General features: G+C 47.5%; 2 protein-coding genes across 3 annotated transcripts in view; one reads left to right on the forward strand and one right to left on the reverse strand.

The window, feature by feature from the left end:
* Window positions 1-392: 392 nt before the first annotated feature.
* Window positions 393-23566, forward strand: LOC129331739 (intestinal-type alkaline phosphatase 1-like). The gene is made up of 11 exons (XM_054982217.1): window positions 393-482; window positions 3100-3216; window positions 5109-5224; window positions 6163-6337; window positions 7221-7393; window positions 10540-10674; window positions 11413-11485; window positions 13554-13688; window positions 14894-15085; window positions 17848-17964; window positions 19647-23566. Exons 1-11 carry the CDS (start codon window positions 422-424, stop codon window positions 19910-19912), a joined length of 1560 nt encoding a protein of 519 aa, XP_054838192.1. The 5' UTR covers window positions 393-421; the 3' UTR covers window positions 19913-23566.
* Window positions 22067-26156, reverse strand: part of ECEL1 (endothelin converting enzyme like 1) — an 86585-nt gene continuing 82495 nt past the window's right edge. For both annotated transcript variants that reach the window (XM_054982216.1, XM_054982215.1), the window contains exons 15-17: window positions 24115-24210; window positions 23715-23791; window positions 22067-22166 (exon numbers count right to left, since the gene is read on the reverse strand). In XM_054982216.1, coding sequence (XP_054838191.1) covers window positions 22067-22166; window positions 23715-23791; window positions 24115-24210 — 273 coding nt within the window. The remainder of the gene's footprint in view (window positions 22167-23714; window positions 23792-24114; window positions 24211-26156) is intronic.

The raw sequence follows: 26156 nt of genomic DNA on the forward strand, positions 1-26156 counted from the left end.
CCAGCCTGGCTCTCCTATCCTGCAGTGGACTGGCCCAAGGAAGGGAGGCCGTTAACGTGCCAGGATATTCTCTGGCGGCTCTAATGGCCAGTCTGCCCTGCTTTGGCAGCTGCTCAGGTTGCCTGATGATAGAGCCGTGTGCTTGAAGCCAGTATAGAGTCTGCCCTCGGGAAGTGTGACCGGTGCTCCCATTCCAGCCATGCTGCTGTGGGACTTTATTGTGCCTGGCCAGCTGTACATGCTTCCTGTTGCCAGCAATTGTAAATCTCACATGGTAAGGGCGAGAGAGGAATGCAACGGGTGGTAATCCTGGGTGACGGCTGTCTGGGTGTCCAAAGGTCCCTCTGGGCTCTGTCTTATAAGGTGCAACGCTTGGCAGCCCCTTCTTTTCGCCCAGCAGCCACTCTGTCTTTTTGCAACCATGTGGGTCTCTCTGCTGTGCCTCTGGCTGGGGCTAGCCCTTTCAGGGGCAGTCATACCAGGTAAAGTAAGTGGGATAGGGTGCTGCCTTTCGTGGAGGCTCCCATCTGTTGTGCTGGGCTGGCAATGGTAGGGATTTTGTTGCATAAGGGGGCACGAATTTTGGCATGGCAGGATGTTTCCAAGACAAATAAGGGGTTACTGGATCGAATCAAGCTTGAATTCTCCCTCGAAGCTACAATGACAAAACTGAGATTATTGTACTTTGGTCACATCATGAGAAGACAAGATTCTTTGGAAAAATCAATAGTGCTAGGAAAAGTGGAAGGCAGTAGGAAAAGAGGAAGACCTAAAATGAGATGTCTTGATGTATTGTCGAAGGCTTTCACGGCCGGGGAACGATGGTTGTTGTGGGTTTTCCGGGCTGTATTGCCGTGGTCTTGGCATTGTAGTTCTTGACGTTTTGCCAGCAGCTGTGGCTGGCATCTTCAGAGGTGTCTTTTGGTGCTATACCTCTGAAGATGCCAGCCACAGCTGCTGGCGAAACATCAAGAACTACAATGCCAAGACCACGGCAATACAGCCCGGAGATGTCTTGACTCAGTAAAGGAAGCCATGCCTTACAGTTTGCAGGATCTGTCCGTGTATAAATGATCTGAGCAAGTCTGCTAATTATAGGATGTTTTAGAGGTCTTTCATTCATAGGGTCACCATAGGTCGGAGGCGACTTGATGGCACATAACACACACACATATTTCCAGGAGGAAAATTTGTATTATTTTAAAGTATTGTGTTATCTGCACGTCTGGAAGTAATTTGGTTTAAAAAGAAAGACCTTCATTTTTTGGCAAATTAACTTCAAATGTTACTGACTGTCAAGGTGGCCTGCTAGACCGTGTGCAGCTGTAACATAATTTGAGCAATTGAATCGCTCTGGGAGCATCTGCATGGGTGAACACGGTTTTTCCTTGCAGGTGAGAGCCCAGAGGAAACCAGCTGTGCAAATGTGCAGTAACCATCATCTGGGCATCGGATTGATTAGCTGGTGCCAGTACACAGACAAACCCATCTACCCCGCCTTGTCGCACTGAACGATTTTGCAAATTATAAAAATTAAATCAATGTGTTTTTTTTAAAAAAATGGAATGCGTGGACTTAAGTACAAATGAGGCTAATACTTAAGTATAAGTGGTGCATAACGCTTTTTTTTAAAAGGCGGACAGCTTACTCAAAGCTAAGGAGAGGGCAAGAAGCATGATTGAGAGCCAAGCTACAAGTGAGGAATGACACTTGCCTGGCAAGTGAACAGACTCACGTGTATTCCTCCCTGTTCACTTGCTGTTCACTTGCTCAAGTGGAGAGCAAGTGAACGGCAAGTGAACAGGGAGGAATACACGTGAGTCTGTTCACTTGCCAGGCAAGTGTCATTCCTCACTTGTAGCTTGGATCTAAGTCAGCAGTGTTCAGTGCAAACCAAACTCACCTCTGTGTAAGAGAAAACCAAGACAACTCTGTTCTTATGGGACATTTGCACATAGCCATAGAGTAGACTCAAATGAGATGTGGTGCTCAGTTGCATGTCGTTGGCACCCATATTTATTCCTGCCTCTAAAAGCAGTCACACAAGCTGCATTCTGCAGTGGATGAAGTGGGAGAAAGACCCAGATTCTTAACCCTTTCTATCGTGAGGGTTTTTTTCTGTTAAGGTGCTTTTCGCTGGCAGAAGAAAATATATTTTCACTTGGGCATGGATGGGTTCATTCTGAGAAGAAAAATATGCCATCTGAGAAAGGGTAGAGAGCTCTCTTCCCATTGCACCAGCCCTCAAATGCGTTTTATAAAAATAGAGAGACAGAATAGAATGTTTTTCTAAAGTAGTTTGCTCTCAGTGGTGGTACATGTGAGCACCAGTGTAATTGGGAAATGAAACTCTGTGGTCCTGAAAGCCAGATTTAGGTTGTTAGAGAACAAAGCCAGTGTGGTGTCGTGGTTAGAGCCTGGACTAGAATCTGGGAGACCCAAGTTCCAGCCCCTGTTCTTCCATCAAACTTGCCGGCTGACACTGGACCGGTCGTTGTCTCTGGCTAATCTACCTCACAAGGTTGTTGGGAGGATAAAATAGAGTCAAGGAAATCAAGGGCAACATCTTATGCTCCTTGGAAGTAGGGTGGAATAAAAGTGTGCTAGACAGATAAGGAAACAGGAAGAATTTCTGAGACACTGGAGAATCCAGGTGTCAATCTCTTTTCTGTCTAGCACATTTTTATTCCACCCTACTTCCAAGGATCATCAGATGGTGCCTTTGATTTCCTTGCCTCCATTTTATCCTCCCAACAACCCTGTGAGGTAGGTTAGCCCTGGAGAAAATGGCTGCTTTGGAGGACGGACTCTATGGTATTATACCCCGCTGAGGTTCCTCCCTTCCACAAACCCTCCTTCCCCAGGCTTCACCCCCCCCCAAGTCTCCAGGAATTTCCCCACCTGGAGCTGGCAACCCCAAGACCGGCATCCCTGTGACAAGCATCAGTTTGGTTACTCGAACTCTGGACCTGGAACCACATGCATGTAGAAAACCCAGTCAGCATTTTGGGAGATCTGCCTGCAAGTAACCTGGTTGTGTAAGTGCTAAGAATTGCCAACACCCGTCAGTCCTAACCTGTGTCTCATTTCTGCCTCAAGCCGAGGAAGAAAAGCCAGCCTTCTGGAATGAGAAGGCATCCCGGGCCATTCAAGAAGCCCTGAACCTCCATCCCCGGCACCACCGTGCTAAGAACCTCATCCTCTTTTTGGGAGATGGTGAGTGAGTGATCGGCGTGTGGTTTGGGCTTGCTGGTTTGACCCTTGAATGTACAGGGTTTTTGGAGGGAGGGATGCAAGCACACAGATGGCGCTAATGCCAGATAGATTTGCCAGCCTCCAGGTTGGAAACACTTCCACTGCTTCTAAATGTATTATTTTGTTTATTTTTAGAAATATTATTTTATGTTGCAAAAGTACAAAAGTGCTAAGTGCTATGTATGTCCAATAAATATAATTGATCCAATAAATAGAACATCACATTATAAAACACCAGGGCTTTTTTTCAGGGGGAATGTGGGGGAACGGAGTTCCGGCACCTCTTGAAAATACTCGGCAATAGTGCTTGAAAATAATATGATTTCAAAGAATCCCGTGTGTTTCCTCCTCATTTCCCTCTTGAGAGTTCCGCCACCTCTTTTCCCAGAAAAAAAACCCTGTAAAACACCACTGGATACATAAATACGCTGTAAGAATTGTAACTTGATACAAAGATCTGTAACGTTGCATCTTAAAAGGATCGTTGTATCAAGTTAAGATTCTTACAGCATATTTATGTATCCAGTGGTGTTTTATAATGTGATATTCTCTGTAGTGAAGTAATTATTATTGTTGACCCAATATTTTGTATTTCAAGTTCTATTTATTCCCTTTATTGGATCAATTATATTTATTGAACGTATATAAAACTTTGAACAAGTTTTTGTGGCGCTTTGGAAAAAGGCTGTGCCAAACCTGTTTGACCAGAAACGGGGGGCAGGTCCTTTCAAACAAACAGTACCATCTTCCAGTCTCCGAAACAACCCACGGAGCACAATTAGAAGAGGCTACTATAAATCCTCAAAGTGGAAAGAGTTGTGGAATCTGCCTGGGGTTTTATTATTTGTAGTCTGCCTTTCTCACTGAAACCTCAAGGCAGATTACACAGCGTAAGGCAATGCAGTCAATAGAATGGGGCCTGCACAACATGATAGCATTATGATTGAGGAAATTAAAACCAAATAAAAATTGGGAGCGAAGCCAAAACAAAGCGCAAGTATTAACATTGCCTATTTAATGACACACTTCCTGCACCAGAGAGAGGTAGACTGGGAGGCCTCCACAGTGGCTTGGGGGAGGTCTCACTTCCTTAGACAATTCCCCCCCCTTTTTTTTCCAACCTGCAGTGGTTTCTGCTCAAACGGGGGATTGGAATGGTACAGTTCTCCTCACTGGACTAGAGGCAAAAGAGCAGGTCCAATGTTGCCGAGGCCTTCTTTGGAACGACTGTTAACTCTCTGCAAATGGTATTGCCTGGAGAGGGGCCGTGGCATAGTGGTAGAGTGTCTGCTCGGCAGGCAGAAGGTGCAAGGTTCAATCCTTTGCAACTCCAGTTAAAAGGATCAGGCAATAGGTGATGGGAAAAACCTCCACCTGAGACCCTGGAGAGCTGCTGCCAGTTTGAGTAGACAATACTGATCTTGATGGACCAAGGGTCTGATTCACTATAAGGCAGCTTCATGTGTACATATGAGGCCTATAATTAAGGGACGGGCTGTGGCTCAATGGAAGAACATCTGCTTGGCATGCAGAACTTCTCAGGTTCAATTCCCAGCATCTCCAGTTAAAAGGACCAGGTAACAGGTGATGTGAAAGACCTCAGCCTGAGACCCTGGAGAGCAGCTGCCCGTCTGAGTAGACAATACTGACCTCGATGGACAAAGGGTCAAATTCAATATAAGGCAACTCCATGTGTCCTAATGACTCTGGTATGCCATGTGGGAGGGAAGTGAGGTCTTCTTGGAAAGGAAGCTGCTGGGCAAGTGCAAGGGGAGGAGGGAATGAAGAGGCCAGTTCCAGACACTGGGGCTGAACAATGTTACTTTTCTGATCTGAGTCTTTCTCCCTTGCAGGCATGGGTGTCTCCACCATCACTGCCACCCGCATCTTGAATGGACAAATGCTGGGGCATTTGGGCCCTGAAACACCTTTAACTATGGATACTTTCCCCTATGTGGCGCTTTCCAAGGTACTGAGACCAATCATACTCTGGAGCTGCTATAGAATACTGGTTGGGCTGTGAATTTGCACTCTGCTGGTTCGACTCCCACTACTACCATGAGCTTAGCAGGTGGCCTTGGGTAAGCTGCTGCTCTCAGCCTGAGCTTCCCAGCTGTATTGTGGAGATAATAACAATGCAGACCTGGTTCACAACTCTGAGTGGGGCACTAATCTGCCCAGAAGGGCATTGTATATAAACACACTGTTGTTGTTATTATGTCACTGTGAAGCTGTTACATTCTGTTGTTTTCCATGTTGTCCTTCCATCTTTTCCAGACCTGGTTTGTAATCATTTTTCCAAAACTTAAATATAATTGCTGTACCAGCCCTCCTGCTCAATTGTGCCTTTGGGGTTACTCGGGACTCCTACGCCTTTTCAATTTGCTCCTTCCCTTTTGCTTACAGTTTAACTCCCTGAACATTTGTGGCGAGCCATCTTTTAGCAATGTGACTATGGCAAACATGGCCAATGTATATATTTATTATTTATTTAGGAAGTGACAGTGACAACCAGATGTGGTCACTGTGTTTGTCTTCCATATTTTGGCATGTTTGGAGCAGCTGGAGATGGTTCCTTTCCCTTTTTCCTTACCCTTGGTAGGACATCCCTGTTTCTTCCACTTGGCATAGGGTTACCAGCTCTGGGTTGGGAAATACCTGGAGATTTTGGGGCTGGAGCCTGATGAGGGGTTTGGGGAGAGGCTGGATAATGCCACAGAGGCTACCCTCCAAAGCACCCATTTTCTCCAGGGGAAATGATCTCTGTGGCCTGGAAAGCAGTTGTTATTCTGGGAGGTCTCCAGCCACCACCTGGAGGCTTGCAGCCCTAAATTTTGGCAGCTTTCTTGAAGGTGTGTGCGTGGGCCAGATGTGGACCTCCAACCAAGTTCCCTTGGCTTTTGACAGACGTACAATGTGGACCGGCAAGTGCCAGACAGTGCAGGCACTGCCACCGCCTACCTCTGTGGGGTGAAGGGCAACTATAAGACAATCGGTCTGAGCGCAGCTGCCCGCTACAACCAGTGCAACACCACGGCAGGAAACGAGGTCACATCTGTGCTACAGAGAGCTCGCGCGGCTGGTAAGTTTCAAAAGTGGCAGTGGAGGGGGGGGGCATTAGACATGTACCTTTTTCTGGGATGAACTACCTTGGAGAGAATTTGTGGATAACCAGCTCTTGCCGTTGAAAATTCTTCGGAGGCCCCAGAACAGTGCCATGGGTCTGAAGCTCAGTAGGTATCTGTAATGACCCATTTCTTGAAATCATTACAGTATCTTTTAGGACTGGGCCCAGTAGCTGAAGGGTGGAGAGCTACAAATGTCGAACAGAAAACACAGAATGGAAGAGGGAGGAAAAGAGTCTTGCCTCTTGTTTTTTTAGTGTTGTGATTTTTAATGTCAGATTTATCTCCGTTTATTCTTTTGCGTAGAAGATGAACAAGTTGGAAGATGAGCAAGTGAATGAACCTGAGGTGGTGTAGCTGGTGTTGTTAGGCATAGTAATAGTATTGTGAGATTAAATATGGGGACAGAGGGTGCATCTTGCTTTGTTGCTAGGGTTGCCAATCTCCAGGTAGTGGCTGGAGATTCCCCAGAATTTAAACTGATCTCCAGGCTACAGAGATCAGTTCCCCATGGAGAAAATTGTTGCCTTGTAAGGTGGACTCTATGGCATTATACTCCACTGAGGTCTCTCCCCTCCCCAAACCCCACCCTCTCCAGGCGCCACTTTCAAACTCTCCAGGAATTTCCATACCTGGAGCTGGCAAACCTATTTGTTGTAGTCCCAGTATCAAGAGATGTGTTCTGTGTATATAACCTGGATGCTTCTGAGATGTTCTGACAGCAGTTCTGGTCTCTGATGTTTGCAGAAAAATAAGAATCTTATGATACCCTAAAGACTACTACATTTATTGTTAACAGACAATGTTTCTTCTCCACACTTTTCTCTGTCTCCATTTCAGGCATGTCTGTGGGGATTGTGACCACCACACAGGTTCAGCATGCATCGCCTGCCGGGAACTACGCTCATGTGGTGAACCGGGACTGGTATTCGGATGCCGACATGCCTGCGCTGGCAATTTCACAGGGCTGCAGAGACATTGCTGAGCAGCTGCTTGAAAATGTCGACATCACGGTGAGTGTGACGGAGGGAAATCTTTCCCTTTGTGTGGTAATCCTTTCCTATGGGCTCTTAGCTGTCTCAGGATGGGCTGTGAAATTGGGGGGGGGGTCATTTTCAGGAGGAAAAAAGTTAAGCACCCTGTGGCAAATTGGGGCTTTTCCTCCCACTGGTAGACCCCACTCTGCCTACCCCTCCCTTTTCACCTAGCCAGGCACCTGAAGGGGCTGTCTCACTTTCCTGTCTCCAGGTAGTTGCTGCCACCACTCTCCCAGTATGGGGTTCCAGTTAGGTGGGACAGCCTCCTAACCTCCCTCTGTATTCCTTGACCTCTCTCTCTCCCCTCCTAGCAGACCCAAGTGGAACAGAGGGTCTTCATTCCTTCATTAATCAACAAAATTTATATAAGATCATAACTCCACCCAGACAAGTATGCAGTGAACAGAAGACAATATATAACATAAGGGAAACAACCCCAAACCCCTAATATCTCTCCCGCTGCTTCTCTATACTCATGCCCTAGCTGGATGTTGTATAGGGCAGGCACGATACTTGGTTACTGGGGTTTAACTCAAACCTACCACTCCCCTCCGAGCCATCCCTCTCTCAACTCAGCCACCAACTGTCAACTTTCAACTCCCCTCCACCAACTGACTCACTCTCCCTCCAATCAAATTCCACTGCAGAACTGGCCCCTTCCTCCTGTATCACCTAGAAAGTTTCTCCACACACCCCATCACCATTTCGTTCCCGAAAATGTTGTCTTTCCCAAGCAGTGTTCACACATTATAGAGAACACACATACATCCTGTGTACACCTGTTTGTAAGAAAGAGCCAATGGACACTTACTGGGGACCAGTAGCCGGATAAAGGGTTTGTATCACATGCTCAGTTGGGCATGCGTTAACTGTAACATGAGAATTACTTTCCCATGTTGGTCTGTAGCAGAACAAGAAGATTCGAATCCAGTAGCACCTCGAAGACCAGCGAGATTTCCAGGGGATGAGCTTTCTAGAATCACACTCCCTTCCTGAGATACTGACAAAGAGAGCTTGACTCTCCCAATCTTAAAGCCTGGAAATATTGTTAGTCTTCAAGGTGGGCTCAAATGAGAATTACTATCCATACAAACAATAATCCAGTGTACGCAGTAGTACCTAGATTGAACATGCAGTCACTGTAACATATGAAGGGGCTTTATTAGTCATAAAACAGAGCTGGGAAACAGATCTTCCATTCTCACATCTATTGGACCCTCTGCCCTGATTACATAACTGCACTGACTCCCTCCCTCCTTCCTTCCTTCTTTCTTTCTTTCCATCCTTCTGTCCGTCCGTCCGTCTTTCTTCTCCTCACCATGTAAATGTAGATCATAAACTACGTGGGCCAGAGGCCTTTGTGCCTTGTGTTACTCCATAGAGCATCGAGTCCTCTGCATACAAGCATTAGAGCAGGTGCACTCATCATCTCATCTAGTCCTGGAGAAAATGGTTGCTTTGGAAGACAGCTGTATATGGCATTATACCCTGTTGAGGTCCCTTCTTTCCCCAAACCTTACCCTCCCCAGCTCCACCCCCAAATATCCAGAAATTTCTCAACTCGGAGTTGGTAATAGGGTTGACAGGTCCCCTTACCCTCTGAGCAGGAGGCAGGAGACCTGGCAGTCACCTGTTTAAATGTTCTCACAAGCATGCAAAGTGTGTGTGCTCCCAGGCTGCATGATGATATCACTTCCAGGAAGTGACGTCATTGTGCAGGTCTTGTGCCATCCCTGGGAGCACTGCCGTGTTCTGTAGCTGGCCGATTTCAGCCCATTTAGGGCTGAAATTGGCCTGCTGCAGAGTGCTCAAGTGCTGGTGGGACAGCACAATGGGCCCTGGAGTGCTCCTGTGCTTCACAGCAGGCTGATTTTGGCACAAACGGGCCTGATTTGGCCTGTTTGGGGCTCATATTAGTCCACTGCAGCGTGCAGGAGCGTGCCACCATGTCCCCCAGGAATCCATCCCAAGAGGTGTGTTACTCCTTTTCCCCCACTGGACCAATAAGTGGGGGTGGAGGGTGGGAGTGGGGGATCCCCCGCCCCCAGCAGGGGACTGGCAACCCTAGTTGGCAACCCTAATGGAAGATGGAGGAAAAGTTGTCTTTGTCTATCTTCTCTACTCCATGCATAGCGTTATCAACCTTGATCAAGTCCCGTTCAGTTATCTTTTCTCTAATCAGGAACGCCCAAAATTCATTCACATTTTCTCAGGAGGAGACATCATCTGCATAAAGCTCCAGGTTTCATTATTAGTCACTATAGAAACAGAAAAATTCCCCAAGGTTTGAGCGAATCATTTGCGTTCTGTTAGCCTGAATGGATAATGTACTCGAGATCAAGAATGTGTGTCTTGTCATGCTATAGCCGATAGACGAGCCGTAAAATGTCCAAAGTCTATAGGCAAAAGTGAGATTTCCAAATATCCCCCGAACCCCTCATTCCCAACTGGATGAGCCGCGTGTTTAGTCTTCTTTGACCTGTGCCTGGACAATACCATTATAGACTGAAGGAGGGGCCCTGTATGACAGTACGCTTCCCCACAGAGAAAAAAAAAATTCCCTGCACCTAGACAGTTAAGCATGTCAGGAAGACAGCTATCTCCCTGACGTGTTTGTTTTCTATATTCAAAGACATTGTTCTAGGGGAAAAGTTTAACTTTCTCTGTGAAATGTATGTTTTGCTCCTCAGCTTGTGACGGGGCTACCATGTTACTGACCGGAAAGGATTTTTTTTTTGGACTGATAGCAGTTGATCCATCCTTTTTCTCTGGTATATTTTGGCTGTCACTTGAACCCCTTTCTTTTTTTCCGTGCCTTTTAAAACCTTGGCCATTTCCAGATGGCTTACCTGAAGCTGCTCCATGCCGCAATGTTGTGGATCGTGCCGGGGAAAACGCGAAATATCGATATTTCGCATTTTCCCTGGCACGATCCACAACATTGCGGCATGGAGCGGCTTCAGGTAAGCCATCTGGAAATGGCCCTTACCACAAAACAAACTGACGACTGTAAATTTCACAGGTGTAAGTGTTTTGTGCAGCAGAAGATAGCTTTTAAATATATTTTTAAAAATCTGAATGTCGTGAGCACCCAGTCCTTCTGACAGCCTTCTGTTCTGCAGGTGATCTTAGGTGGTGGCAGGAGGTATATGACCCCAGCAGGCACCCCGGACCCTGAATACCCTTCAAAACCCAGTGACGGCGGTCTCCGCAAAGATGGGCAGGACCTCGTTGACAAGTGGTTGAAAGTCTCTCCAGTAAGCGTCTGGTGCTTTCGCATTGTTAATTTGAAGCTGCATAAAATCTCATTTCATTGTTGAAATTCCGCACTATGGTCACCCCAGTTGTGTTCTAAGACATTTCAGTTGTTATTAGCATAAATGAGGAAGTTTAACATTTGTGTATGTCTTCTAAAGCGTGGATTACTTTTGAAATTTCAATTTTATTATTGCTTTATTGGCCATGGAGGGGATAGGAGATCTTCAGGGCATGGAAGCCCCACACCCTTGGAATGCTGGGAATCTGATATACTCCCCCCCCACCCCAGTTAGCTTCTGAGTTTTCATAAGGCACCAGAGCAAAATGAGGCAGGAGGGTTGGCCAAACTCTTGTATCCTTCCCCCCTCATCCCAGTCAACAGCCTATGGACTGTGTTAGTGAATCCAGAGGTCCACCTATCCACTTTACCTCCTTATTGGTACTGAATCTAATCTGATGCATAGAAACACCTGAGGATGTATCCCCTTCTTACATGCCCAGGGTAATGCCAATTGCCAGTTTGAGCTCAGGAAACAATTTCCCCCAGGCCTGTTTGGCCAGGGATCCTGGTGGTGTTTTGCCCTCTTGTGGGCATGGAGCAGGGGTCACTGGGGGTGTGGGGAAGGGAGGTAGTTGTGAATTTCCTGCATTTTGCAGGGGGTTGGACTAGATGACCCTGGAGGTCCCATCCAGCCCTGTGATTCTATGATTCTAACAGTCTTGAGCTTTCATTCTAGAACAGCAAGTATGTCTGGAACAGAACAGATTTGTTGGCCGCTATGGACGATCCAGCTGTGAACCGTCTCATGGGTAAATTGATTGTTCATTTATTGTAACAAAAGGGATGCAAAGACAATATTTACTTATTTTTTATTCACTTTGTTTGTATCCCACTTTTCTCCCCAGGTTAGGCTGGGGGTGTATGACTGGCCCCAGATCACTCAGCAGGTTGCCAAGGCGGAGCAGAGATTCAAACCTAGCCCGACACTCTGACCACTACACCACTGGTTCACAATTCACATCATTAACTAAAGAGAACCACTGGACAAAAACATCCCCTCCCCCACCTTAACACATGCACATCATCATCAAAGTTACGGACGCTGCAGTGTATGTGTATGTCTCGGGGAGGGGGATAGAGAGTGAGAAAGAAGGAGAGGGGAGAGAGAGAGAGAGAGAGAGAGAGCAGTTTTTGTAGGGGTGCCAATCCCAGGTGGGGCACGGAGATCTCCCAGTATTACGACTGATCTCCACGTGGAGAAATGGCTGTTTGTGCTTCCAGCATGCATCTTGTTCATTCAGAACTGCAAAGATAGGCCACCCGCCCTGCTCACCCAAGCGCCTGAGTAGCACAGCCCGGGAGTGGCTGGCCAGATCCCTGGCCTCCTTTGTGGCACCGACCAGGAGGGGCTGGCCAGGCCGCCCACCCCGGAAGTGGTTCTACTCCGGTAGAAACGTCATCATTCTGGGGAGCGGGAGCACGTGCTCTTGGTGCATGCGCTACTTCTTTTCAAGAGGTGAGTGCTGCCCCCACTGTCCTCGGGCGCCGGTATTTCTCCAGGCCCCATCTGGCAACTCTGTCCCCAGGAGACCTGATCTCTGTCTGGAGGTCAGTTGTAATTCCAGGAATCTCCAGGCCCCACTTAGATGCTATAGCAATAAGCAGGATGCACTCCTGGTTAAATCAGCGTAACAGTAAGAAAGGAAACCCTTACCAGGAGTAATACAAACACTCCTAAACAAAGTCTATACAAAGACTCGTTTATCAAGTGAAAGTGCCGAAGTGCTGAAGCGCTAGACAGTTTAGACACTGTATCTCATCACAGTCTTAATACACATGTCGTAATACAACACTTGTAAACGCACAGCGCATTACACCCCTCCCCCCTGGGGAGTACTTTACAAATCCAAGGGAGTCAAAAGGAAACATTCAACAGGTAAGACCTTAGAAAACAGACCTCATAGAAATGCTCTTAAAGAGTGTGCCTCTTGTTTCTTTTCACAGGTGTTCCAGTGGACAATGGCAAACAGTCCCAAGCCCACTGGAACACCTGTGAAAAGAAACAACACACTCTTTAAGAACATTTCTGCCAGGTCTGTTTTCTAAGTACTTACCTGTTGGATGTTGGGGGGGGGGTGTAATGTGCTGTGCGTTTACAAGTGTTGTATTATGACATATGTATTAAGACTGTGATGAGATACAGTGTCTAAACTGTCTAGCGCTTTAGCACTTTGGCACTTTCACTTGATAAACGAGTCTTTGTATAGGCTTCGTTTAAGAGTGTTTGTATTACGGGTTAAGGGTTTCCTTTCTAGCTGTTATGCTCACCTGGATGCTGGCAACCCAAACCTCCATCCCACCTGCCGTCTCATGTGATACAGCCAGGGCTTTTTTTCAGCTGGAACGTGGTGGAACGGAGTTCCGGAACCTCTTGAAAATGGACACGTGGCTGGTGGCCCCGCCCCCTAATCTCCAGACAGAGGGGAGTTGAGATTGCCCTCTGCGCCGCTCCAGTGGCGCAGAGGGCAATCTCAACTCCCCTCTGTCTGGAGATCAGGGGGCGGGGCCACCAGCCACGTGATCATTTTCGCCAAGGGAGATTTAAACTTTTAAAAACTCCCCCCTTGTTCCAGCTGACCCAAAGTGACGTCATTGGTCCTGGGAATGTGTGCACACTTTGCGCGTGCACATGTGGTACCAGGGGCACCACCTCCCGCCAAGAGCTGCCCCCTGTGCTGGCAACCCACTGAGTTCCACCACCTCTTTTCCCAGAAAAAAAGCCCTGGATGCAGCCCTGGGGTAGAAACAGAACAGGGTCTGAGCACATTCTTTTCCCCGCCTTCTTAAACTGTGGTGTCCCCCTACTCACCCCTGCAGGTCTCTTTGAACCTTCCACCATGAAATACGATCTCAATCGAAATAACATCATGGACCCATCACTGACTGAGATGACTGAAGCAGCCATCAAAGTCCTCCGCCGCAACCCCAAGGGCTTCTACCTGTTTGTGGAAGATAAGTTTGGTTGGGGAATTGTTCAAAACTTCTGTTCTGTCCCTGCTGGGTTGGAATATTCCCAGACTCCCCCATTTCTAAGTCCAGGTGCCCTCCCCTGCAGCTGCTATGGATATTTCTGAATGATTTGGGGAAGGCTACTTCAGGGGGAAGCAGCAGGTCAAAGAAATTACAGAGGAGAAACTGACTTGAAGGGACCCTGGGATAATTGTGGCCAATCATGCTCATCAAAGGCCAGGAGTTCTATTTGGCTTTGCTGAGCAGGGCTGTTGTTCATCATCAGCAAAGCTGGCTGCTTTCCATGGCTCTGATGATGCATCTGATGAAGAGAGCTGCGGTTCTCGAAAGCTGACAATGCATCTGACAAAGAGAGCTGTGATTCTCGAAAGCGGACGATGCATCTGATGAAGAGAACTGTGGTTCTCGAAAGCTGATGATGCATCTGACGAAGAGAGCTGTGGCTCTCGAAAGCTTATGCTACAATAAAGTTGGTGAGTCTTAAAGGACTCGTTGCTATTTTTCCATGGCTCTAGTGCCTTTGTATGGAATCAGGGCCATTGTTTCTGTGTACATACCCAAGACACGTGTTTGGTTAGTGGAAATGATTGGGGAGAGATTGCCCTGGGCCACTCTGTGACAACATAGCAAAATGGCACCTGCGGTGTGGCCAAGAGGAACGAGCACAGACCAATGAACTCAGGCCTAAACTGGCTGCTCTTTGTACTGCAGTGCAGAAGTTAAAGCACATTTAGAACACAAGAAGAGTCCTGCAGGCTCCATCCATCTAGCGCAGTTTCCTGATTTTCATAGTGGCTAACCAAATGCTTTTGGGAAGCCCGCAAGCAAGGCATAAACTGCAGCCCCCTTCCCCCATTGTTGCTCACCAGCCACTGGGTTTACATGGTACACTGTTTCTTGACATGGCGGTTCCATTCAGCCATCAGAGCTAATACCCTTGACGAAATGATTTCCCCCTGATTTGACTAACCTTTGTTTTGGAGCCATCTAAGCTGGTGGCTGTCGCTCCATCCCAAGGCAGTGAGTTCCACAAGTTGATAACACATTGGGTGAAGAAGTCCTGACATTTGTCAGGCCCGAATCGATAATACCCTTGAGTTTCACTGCCATTCAGCATTGGTGTGGGTGTAGTGTTCTTCAGAGGATCCCACTCGCCAAACATTAATTCTGTTGCCATTTCTTTTCACGAGGCAAAATCGACCACGGGCACCACGACGGCAATGCAAAGCTGGCTCTCACCGAAGCAGTGGAATTTGATCATGCCATCCGGCGAGCAGGAGAACTGACCAGTGAAGATGACACCCTCACCGTGGTGACAGCCGACCATTCCCATGTCTTCAGCTTTGGGGGCTATACCCTGAGGGGCACCTCCATCTTTGGTATGAAGCTGGCATTGACGGGTGACGTTGGCCCCAACTGCAGACTGCCTTGGGAAAGAATCTTGGGCTATAGCGGGCATTCATGAAAGCCTTTAGAACTATGAGCTCAAGATAGGGTTGCCAGACCCCCACCAGGGGCGGGGAATCCTCTGCCCTCCGTCCACTCCAGCTTACCTGGTCAGTGGGGAAGAAGGTGCCTCCCAAGCTCCTGGGCAGCGTGGCATGCTCTGCAGTGGCCCATTTCAGCCCGAATTGGGCTGCTGCGGAATGCAAGAGTGCTCTGCAGCTCCCCGATTCGGGCAGATTCGGGCCCAAATTGGGCTGGATTCAGGCCAAATCAGCCTGAATTGGGATGCTGTGGAATTCAGGAGTGCTCCTGCGTTCCCCACTGGCCCAATTTGGCCCAAATTGAGCCAAACTGGCCAGAATCGGGCTGCTGCAGAACACAGGAGCACTCCTGCGCTCTGCAGCAGCCCAATTTGGCCCAAATTGGGCCCAAATCAGCCCCCTGCAGAGTGCAGGAGTGCTCCCAGGTGGCCCTCAGCCTATGCAATGATGTCACTTCCTGGAAGTGACATCATCACGAGGCCTGGGAGCGCAAGCACTGTGCACGCATATGAACAGGACACCAAGTGGGTAAGTGCCAGGCCTCAAACCTCCCACTGGGCAGTTGACAGACCTGGCAACCTTAGCTCAAAAGTACGGTAATGGGGCTGTGACTCACTGGCAGAAGGTCCCCGGTTCAATTCCTGGCAATTCTAGTAAAAGAGATCAGGTGATGTGAAAGACCTCCACGTGGAAGCTGCTACCAATCAGAGATCCACTGTGGAGTAGTCAGCAAGCCCCTTCTGCACCAGGGACATAGCTCCTCACTTTCCCTGAAGTCAAGCCAAAAAGCCTGGAATCGGCTTGTATGTGGCCATTCACACCTCTCATTGGAGCAGCGAAGAATCACTGGCAAAGGTCCATTCCTGCCTTCTACTTTGTTGCACCAAAGCATCTGTTTCTCCACCATGGGCTAAAAAGAGAATCTAAAACTTGATTGTTTCTGATACCCCAGATCTTTAGCCCCCTATACAATATTCCCACCATTGCCAAAGCAAAAAGAATAAAAAGGGAACTTCCCCCTGCCTGCTTTCAAACCAGTGATTCATTGATCCTCCACTGGACTTAAATTTTTAAAAAAGAGAGGTAAAAGGGGAGGGGAGAAGAATGGAAAGGAAGGGAGAGGGCGTGGCTGGCTAGTCAAGAGTAGCCAATCACAATGCAGTGGGCTGAAGGGGGCAGAAGAAGGGGAAGAGGGTGGAACACCAAAAAATGGAATAAAGAGTATGCAAGGGGAAACAACCTACAGCAAAGCAGATTTTTTTTTTAAAGTCGTGGTATAAGCGCTGTCAGGAAAGCCGGGGAAAAGCCACGTAGTGACTGGAATGACTACTCATGACCAAACAATATATAGTTAATAAGTTACAGCAGAATTCTTTCCTGCAATAACTTATTAACTATAAGAATTCAAAAATACACGTTACAAACACTCTGCTGTACAAAATGAGCATAATATGGAATCCAAAATTCTAGGCAAAAATTCACTTTTAACCCACATAACCAAAATTGGCAACAATTACAGAGTCATATTATAAATAACACAGTGCATATATGAATCAATATACAATCAAAGAATTGTACAGAGACGTCAAATTGATTTAAACAATATAGATTCTGAATTTCTCTGGTAAGTCCAATAAAGTGTCCCAGTGCAATAATTTCCTAATGTTACTGACTCTATTTCTTTTTCTTTCTTATCAACATTTGGAAATTATCACACTGGGACACTTTATTAGACTTGTCACAGAAATTCAGAACCTATATTGTTTAGATCAATTTGACGTCTCTGTATGATTCTTTGATTGTACGTTCATATTTGCACTATATCACTTTGTAATGTGACTTGGTAATTTTTACCAACGTTGGTTGTGTTGGTTAAAAGTGAATTTTTGCCTAGAATTTTGGATTACATACTATGCTCATTTTGTACATCACAGCGTCCGTAACTCGTATTTTTGAATTATTATAGTTAATAAGTTACGGCGGGATTCTTACTTGTTCAGTCAGTGTTTTACCGTAACTCTCTTTTTCATTTGTGTTTGGGAGTGACTACTCATGGCGGCAAATCTGGTGCAGACAGCCATGAAAAAAACATTGCAATATGGGGACTGAACTGGCGAAATAGACCCATGCAGATTCTGCTTGTAGACTAGGATCTAGGAGATCCGGGTTCTACTCTCCACTCTGCCTTGGAAGCTTGCTGGGAGACTTTAGACCAGTCACACACCTATCCTTCTTTACAGAATTCTTGTGAAGATAAAATAGAAAAGAGGAGAATGATGTCAGCCACTTTGGGTCCCTGCTGGGGAGAAAAGCGTGGTCTAAGTGAAGCAAATAAATGAATAAGAGCAGACAGAAGATCCCGATAGACTAATGGCCTGTCTCAGTATAATCTGTTTCGTGTGTTCATGTATTAACCTCATACTGTGTAATCCGCCTTGAGTCTCAGTGAGAAAAGTGGACTATAAATGACGTAAATAAATAAATAAATACACCTCTGGAAGGCTCTATAGCTCAATGGTAGAGTGGTCCCAGGTTCAGTGGCTGGCATCTCTTCTTAAAAGAATCTTGAGCTCTGATGTTGCCTGTCAGACTAGGGATGGAGAGACCAATGGCCAGGCACCGCTCAAATCCCTTTTTGCCTCTTCCTCCATCAGGCTTGGCCCCTAAACTAGCAAAGGACAGTAAGACGTACACCTCTATTGTATATGGGAATGGGCCGGGCTACCAGATTACCAACCAAAGTCGCCCGAATGTGAGCGCTACTGAGAGTGGTAAGTGACTGATTGGTGGATGGATTGACCAGGTCTGATTTGGCACCTGGATTGGGTGGGAGGTGAGAATTCACCAGTGACAATCTGCCACACCAGGAGGGCCAGAGTTCTTAATTCTGTTGCTGCAAACTTCCTTAAGAAGCGGTTTAGAGAATCGATATATTGTCAAAGGCTTTCACAGCCGGAGAATGATGGATGTTGTGGATTTTCCGGGTTGTATCGCTGTGGTCTTGACATTGTAGTTCCTGACATTTCGCCAGCAGCTGTGACTGGCATCTTCAGAGGTGTAGCACCGAAAGACAGAGATCTCTCAGTGTCAATGTGTGGAGAAGATGTTAGCAGGTAATTTATATCTACTCAGGAAGGTGGGTTTGGGCTGAGTCATCCTGTAAGAGTTTCCCAGGGTGTGGAATGCTAGTGGGGGGAATCTTCACTGTATCCCGAGGAGGTTCTTGTGCATATGGATTGACACTGAGAGATCTCTGTCTTTCGGTGCTACACCTCTGAAGATGCCAGCCACAGCTGCTGGCGAAATGTCAGGAACTACAATGCCAAGACCACGGCGATACAACCCGGAAAATCCACAACAACCATGGTTTAGAGAATCGCCTTTAAATGAGATGTATAAAGTGCCTGCAAGTTCTTCCTGAGACTGTGGCTCAGTGGTGAAGCCCTTTCTTGGCATGCATTGGGCCCCAGGTTCTATCCTTGGCATCTCCAGTTAAAATACTCCGGCTGTCGGTCATGTAAAAGATATTGACCTGAGGTACTGGAGAGCCACTGCTAGTCAGGATAGACAAGACTGACTTTGGTAGACTGTGGGGCTGACTCAGTAGAAACCAACTTTATGAACTCCTTGATTTCTCAGCTTTAGAAAGGAGCATACGTGTGGTCAGGGCTTTTTTTCTGGGAAAAGAGGTGGTGGAACTCAGTGGGTTGCCCTTGGAGAAAATGGTCACATGGCTGGTGGCCCCACCCCCTGACCTCCAGACAGAGGGGAGTTGAGATTGCCCTTAGAGGGCAATCTCAACTCCCCTCTGTCTGGAGATCAGGGGGCGGGGCCACCAGCCATGTGACCATTTTCAAGAGGTTCCAGAACTCCGTTCCACCGCATTCCTGCTGAAAGAAAGCCCTGCGTGTGGTCCAGATGACACAAACGGGAGCCTGTGACGTTGGAATGGGGTGGTTGGTTGTCAGTCAGCCAAAGGAGAAAAGTAGAGTTGATTGCACAGGGTTAGGAAGGAAGCCGGATATCCTGAGCGACCCACCACATCTCCTTAGGGAGACGACATCAGAAGCAGTTAGTACTGTCATAAGGAGAGCCCTGCCGCATCGGACCATTGGTCCATCGAGTCCAGCATCTGGTCTTTCACAACGTCCAATTACTGTAAAGTGTAGCGGCTGTAGCCTTCTCCTGATGTCACCTGCTGTCAAATCAGGGGTGGGATTGAAAGATTAAATGGCAAAATCATAAGGGGAGGTGAACAGTCATGTGATTAGAGTGGAGGGAGATGAATGGAAGAGGGAGAGGTGGAGAAGAGAGAGGGGCAAGATAGTGTCATGCAGAAGTGGTGCGTGTCAGCTGTGCCGAGAGTGTGTGGGGCAGGGCAGTGGGGCAAGGAGCATAGGGCTGGCAGCGCCGACTCAGTGATCCTCTTTCACCTGTATTTCCCTCTTGCTAGAGAGTGACAACTACCATCAGCAAGCTGCCGTGCCCCTCAGTTCAGAAACCCATGGAGGCGAGGACGTGGCCATCTTCGCCAAGGGCCCCATGGCCCACCTTTTTCACGGGGTGCAGGAGCAGACGTACGTGGCGCACCTCATGGCCTTCGCTGCTTGCCTGGAGCCGTACACGGAATGCGGCCTGTCCAGTCACAACTTTGCCGGCAACGTCTTCCCCACAATTCTGGTTCTTTTCCTGGCAGCTGTGCCCTTTTGGTGCCTCTGACTCTCATTTGGATACACCACCCTTCTCCTGTCTCTGGGATCTGGAGAGCATTTGCTTCTCTTGCCAGCCACACAGTGGAGATGCGCTGCCATCCCCTCCCCATCTTGTTTTGGACTGCATCAATATACATCTCAAGAACACACGACGCTGCCTTGTACCGAATCAGTCCACAGGACTATCAAGCTAAGCATTGTCTACTCAGTCCGACTGAAGCTCTCTAGGATCCCAAGAAGAGGTCTTTCACATCACCGTTTTATCTGGAGACGCCAGGAATTGAACTGGCGACCTTCCGCGTGCCAAGCAGACACTCTACCGCTGAGCCACAACTCCTCCCACAACATCGGCCATCTTGCTGGGACTGGCAGTTCCATCCACAACCAGGAGAGGGCGACATGTTAACTCTCAGAACTGAGGGCGCAGCTCTAGAAGTGCTCGGGGGTGCTCTGTGACGTGCAGCAGTGTGCTAAGTGTGTGCCGCAATCTGACGATGAATGACTAAAATGGGATCTTGTCCCACTGCCAGAACGTCAGTCAGTCGCCAGACAAGCATGCAGAATTCTTTCTTCCCTCTTTGCGTCAAAACCGATATTAAAATTGGGAGGCAGCTGCTGGAATGGAGGGGGGCATAGTCTGTGTGCTTGGGAGTTGGGGGGGGGTTACGATGTGTCCTGTGACTTTCCGTCCCATGCAAATTCTCTCCAACCTGTATGTCTAAACGTGACCCAGGAATGTTCTCTTCTATGTACCCCATCTATGTACCCGCTTAGGCTGTCAAAGGCCAGCATCCTCCTCAGCTGCCCCTCAGGTCTGGAACTCTCCTCCCTTGGAAACTTGCCCAAACCTGAGCCTGTGCTTTGGTCCAAGCTGGTGAAAGTCATTTTTCATTCCCAGTGGCTCTCAGATGCCGGGAATTGGATGCGACAATGAGCAAGCTGTTCCCTGCCCTTCACCTTCAGTGTGGGCGAGTTTAAGTCTGGCGACCCCATCAATTAATGAATGCCCCCGTTTGCCCATGCAGACAAAACAGCTCTGGCCTTTTAATTCAACATAATTAGCAGCAGAAAAATACAGCGCCAAATATCTGTACAAAGAGCCCCTCAGCCCGACTGCCCGGACACCGCCACCTGCTGGCCAGGAGTGCTGGCGATGTGGATACGTGGCTGGAGCAGGACTGGTCAGGAAACCTTGCATGGCCGGCCCTTCCTTGCCCCCTAGAGTAACCTTGTGCTGCAGCCTGGGCTCAGGGGGAGGAGTCCGGGCCGTGGCACGGCAGCCAGGCTAGGCAGCACGGAGCAAGCATGTGGCTGTCTGCCCTTCTCTCCCTCCCAGAGATCCTGGTTTGGTTGGGGTTGCCAACTCCATCTTGAGAAAGTCCTGGAGATTTGGGGGAGGTCCCTGGGGAGAGTAGACTTTGGGGGGGGGGAGAGGACTCAGCGGGGATATAGCGTCACTCTAGGGCTTCTGTTGCTCTTAAGCTCTGTGGTAAGCTACATATCCTGCCCTCCAAAGTGTCTATTTCCTTCAGGGGAACTGATCACTATATTTTGGACAGCAGTTTCAGGAGAATCCCAGGCTGCACCTGAAGTTTAGCAACCTTAGGTTTTGCCCATTTTCAAAGAAGACTGAGAGGGGCAGAGGAGTGGTCAGGGACATGCCAGGACAGATAGGCGGGTCTGGAAATCAGGAATGCGGTTTTGAATTTTGCAGGCAAATCTCTTTGTCCTTGGGAAGTGGCAGCCCAAATGCTGCCGTCCTTTAGGGCGGGCTGGAGAAACGGGCCTTCCACTCTCAGACCTGTCGCCACGGTAACAGCTGGGCCTAGTTGGTAGTGGCCTGACCTACCACCATAGCCAGTTTTTGTCTGTCCCCAACATGACCCAACCCAGGTGTGTGCTGATCTGGGCAAGACAAGGGGCAGAAGAGGAGGCCTGTTCCTAAAAGATCCAGACTCCCCTTCCCACAGCTATTGGCAGTCAGCTTCTGCAGGTCCGTCCAATGTGTCGGTCTGTCCCTGAGAACAGGACCCGATTGGATCAGCAGGCGTGGTTCCCCCCTCTGTCCAGCCAGTGGGTGAGGAGCAGAAGGCAAAGGGTCCAGCAGGTACCTTGGCCCACACCGGGTGCAGATTGGAGGGGAAGGGAAGGGGTTGGCGCTTCACCAGACGGAGCATTTGCGAGCCGGGTTCATGGGTGAATTCTTGGGGCAGTGGAAGACCCGGCCGAATTCTTCAAATTGTGAGACGCTGCCAAGAACCCTGCAGGGCAAAGAGAAAGAGACAGAGACGCAAGGGAAGTGTAGGGCCAGCAGACGGCCTGCCAGGATTAAAGGAGAGGTCTGGCTTGAATCTTAACACCGGGCCTGGGAGCAAGTGCTCAGTGTCTGTGGTGAGATGATTGTGCACGCTCAGAAGCGCACCTTGTTCTTCTATTATGGGCCCTGGAGTTGCTTCCTCAAATGGGTTCATTTGCAACTTCCAGGAACTTTCCAGCAAACTATTCATTTATTTGTTCACACCTCTCTTTTCAGCCTCTTTTGATAGGAAGCAGGGCCCCCCAACCTTTCCCTTTGGAATGCTGGCACAGGGTGCCACAAAATGGCTGCCGGAGGAGGCGGGGCCAAATGCAAAATGGCTGCCACAAGAGGTGGAGCCAGCCACAAAACAGCAGGGAATGAGGTCATGTAACTCTCATAGTAACTCTTCAAAATTTCAGGCAGAAGCTCTGTTTAAAGGGGTGCTTTTTAAAATTGACATATTGTTTTAAAATATTTTCTTGCATACAGTTTCAGTCATGCGGTGCTGATCCTTGTAATGCGGTGGCAGCTGCAACTTTTAAAAAATCTGCAGTGCCAATCAAATCTCCAGTAGCCAATGAGAAGCCCTGCTGGGCCAAAACCTCACCTGGCCCTGCCCATTTTCTAAAAATAAATGGCGGGCACCGGGAAAGGTGTTGGCAGGTGCCACCGTGCCAATAGGCATCGCATAGGGGACTCTGGTCTTGAATTTGTACACTGCCCTCCTCCAGTGCATTTGTCAACCATCAAAACCAGAGTTATCCCAAAACTCCTGGAGTTTAAGTGGCCAGCTGGAACGGGCTTTTTCCTCACTCAAAAGTCAGGCATGAAACACCTGCCTGGTGGGATTAGCAAAAGCACACCTGTCCAAAATCCAGGCTGATACCATGCCTGGTTTAATTAATTCTGCTGCATGGTGCCGAGACACACTGTGTTTCCTTGGGCTGGAGGCCAATAATTGTTTGGAAGTTGGTTTGAAAGAAAGGGTAACTTCCCAAAGTTGGTCCGTCCGTCCTACTTTTCCTTCTAGCAAATAGGTTTGACAGATCAGACTTTTGAACGATTCCTTTTCTTCCTCGTTTTGCGTCTCCTTTTTACAGGACGCCGCAGCATGATTTTTAATTAACGATTTATTATACGTCAGTGCCTGTTTTCTTGATCGATTTTATGTCTGCTCCTTGATGGTTTTCTGTGGCTCCCTGATGGGTTTGTTGATGGTTTTCTGAGGCTCCCTGATTGTTTCTCTGACACTCCTCCCTCCCAAAAAATGTATGATGCTACTATTTATTGTTTTTGTACAGATTGGAAACTGCCTCAAGGGTCATGGCGCAGAAGGTTCAATAAATAAATAACACCTCCACACATAGAGCCTTGTCTCTTCCCCCACAGTAGACTCTTCCTGAAATTATACTGGTTATGCGAGGGTCCCTGCTTAGTATCCCAAATGTGGCACCCACATTCCAGCCCAGTCCTGCCCCTTTTTGTCTCCTCCACCAGCATCCCAAGTTACCTGTAGTGTTCAGGTGCATGTTTGTCAGTCAGCACCTGCAGGTAGATGGACTGTGAGCGCCGTTTAATACACCAATTCTGCAAGGAGAAAGTGAGATTAAACAGGGAAATCAGGTAGGATGTGTCAGGCGCTGCAAGAGAAGTGCTTCCCATGGCTATATCATGAGTCCCTGAACCCAAGCCGCCCAGATCCAAGGCTAGTATCTTAAGCCCTACTTTGTCTCAATGATATGATATGATGCCACCATTATCCTTGCTTGTTGCTGCAAAGATCTTTGCCCGAGAATTAGGAAAGCCACCTTTCTGAGCTTGTTGCTGCGAACTCTCTAGCAAACCAAGAACCAACCACTGGCCAAGGCCGAGGACCTTCTTAGCTGGGTTTTCAAATAAAAAGGTATTACCTGAGCAAAAGCAATGAAGAAAAGCTGTTCGTGGGTATACTTCAGCCTCTGCAGGGGGCTTTCGGGGCCGTGTTCCCGCACCCATTTCTGATAGGCCTGGAAGAGACATACACATTCAGCAAGCTGAGGAGGATAATAATAATAATAATAATTACTAAATAATAATAGTGATAGTTGTCAAGTGGCAACTGACCCATGGAAAGCCAGGACCAGGGTAAGAGACGAGCAGAGGTGGTTTGTCATTGCCTTCTTCAGCAGAGCAACTCTGGTCTTCCTTGGTGGCCTCCCATCCAAGCACTAATAAGAGCGGACCCTGCTTAGCTTCCAAGGTCTCATCAGCTCAAGCTGAGTTTGGCTATTGGGCTGCTGTGGGCAAAGTTGGGTGCAAAGGCTACCCTGTGGGTTCATGGGATGGTCTTTATTGCCATCAGAAGTGGGCACTCGGGGTGGTGACAAGGCTGTGCAGAAGAGAGGATGGGTGTGTGTGTGTGTGTGTGTGCCACTCTGTATTTGTAGCTATCTGCTCTTGCACGGGGTGGCCCAGAAGTTGCATCTGGTCAACCTGGCCTTGGAGATGAATTACGGTATCCACTCAGACATGGAGCTCATTGGGTGCTCTTGGGCCCATCACTCACCTAACCAGCCCCGCAGGGCTGTTCTGTGGATAAAATGGAGGAAGGGAGAACAATGTACATTGCCCTGAGCTTCTTGGAGGAAGGGCGGGATAAAAGGGTGGCACATCATTTCATCATCCCAAGCAGGGGAAGGAGACTGTGGAATGGGAAGGGAGGGGAGCTGTTGCCCTTAGTTGAACAAAGGTAAAGGGAGTCCCCTGTGCAAGCACCGAGTCATTACTGACCCATAGGGGGACATCGCATCACGACGTTTTCTTGAATTGAACCGACTATCCAAAAGAATTATACCGTGAAAACTTACTAAGCAAAATTATATAAACCAACAGTAAAATTATATTGAAAACATTTTTATATGGATTTTTAAGGTGATCTATATCAAGTCAATATCGCAATGTTACTATAAGACCAAAGTAGCTATACAACAAAGACATCGTTATCCCACTCCTTCAAAAGGCTGAGGACCTTTGTTGTATGGATACACTGAATGTATGAGAGGGTTATCAGACATCGGTACCAGAGCGAGATCTTTGGGGGAAAAACGGTGAAATGGGACCAAAGGAGAACCGGTCGACCCGTTAGATGGTCACTAGTACCCATTGTAGCTAGTTGCTTTTTTTTTTTTTTTTTTGAAAAATTTTTTATTGGGTTAGAATCAAATGTTTATACATTACAATCAATTTTCCCATTTCCCACTTTCTAACCCCCTCCCTTTCCCCCCCCTTTTTGTTGACTTCCAACAGTTTTCCAACCCTTTATCCCTTTTCCCTTACTCTTTATATATTCCTCTATCTAACAAATATATATTCTCCCTTTATTCTAAGCAATACTTCTTTAACTATTTTTAATGCTCTGTACCCTAACTATGAGTCCCTTTTTTCCATAATGGATAAACAATTTATCCCCTTTTTCATAATTCCATTTTCAAATATTTCTATATATCATAAACTATGTAAACCATACATTCATATAAACCAGCCAGTTTAACTTATACTCTATATGTTATTCATTCTATCTTCTTCTCTCTATTTTGGTTATATTTGTTTACATTAATATTTCTATTCCCCTTCAATCATAAATCTATATATTATATCAATCAATTTGACTCATATATAACTTCAGATGAACATATTCAGTTTGGTACATTATACAGAATCAGAAAGAAAATATTATTAGTTAGTCAATCCTTATAGTTAACACTTATGATTAGTTATTTTCTATCAATATTCTATTTATTATTCTATATATATCAATCTAATAACATAGCTGCTTAGAGATTCACTTTTACCTCTTCTCCCCCCCCCGGTAAAGTCACCCCCCTCTACATTTTATTGTACTTCAATAGTTCTCAAACTGCCACAGTTCTTCTCCCACCTCCCATTTCTTCTCCAAATATTGTTTCAGCTTCTC

The sequence above is a fragment of the Eublepharis macularius genome, chromosome 6, assembly GCF_028583425.1.
Source record: "Eublepharis macularius isolate TG4126 chromosome 6, MPM_Emac_v1.0, whole genome shotgun sequence".
Classification (NCBI taxonomy): domain Eukaryota; kingdom Metazoa; phylum Chordata; class Lepidosauria; order Squamata; family Eublepharidae; genus Eublepharis; species Eublepharis macularius.

Coding starts and splice junctions, on each gene's coding strand:
- LOC129331739 (XM_054982217.1), top strand. CDS start 422: ATGTGGGTCTCTCTGCTGTGCCTCTGGCTGGGGCTAGCCCTTTCAGGG. Junction 483..3,099: donor TTCAGGGGCAGTCATACCAG/GTAAAGTAAGTG, acceptor TTCTGCCTCAAG/CCGAGGAAGAAAAGCCAGCC. Junction 7,394..10,539: donor TTGAAAATGTCGACATCACG/GTGAGTGTGACG, acceptor TCTGTTCTGCAG/GTGATCTTAGGTGGTGGCAG.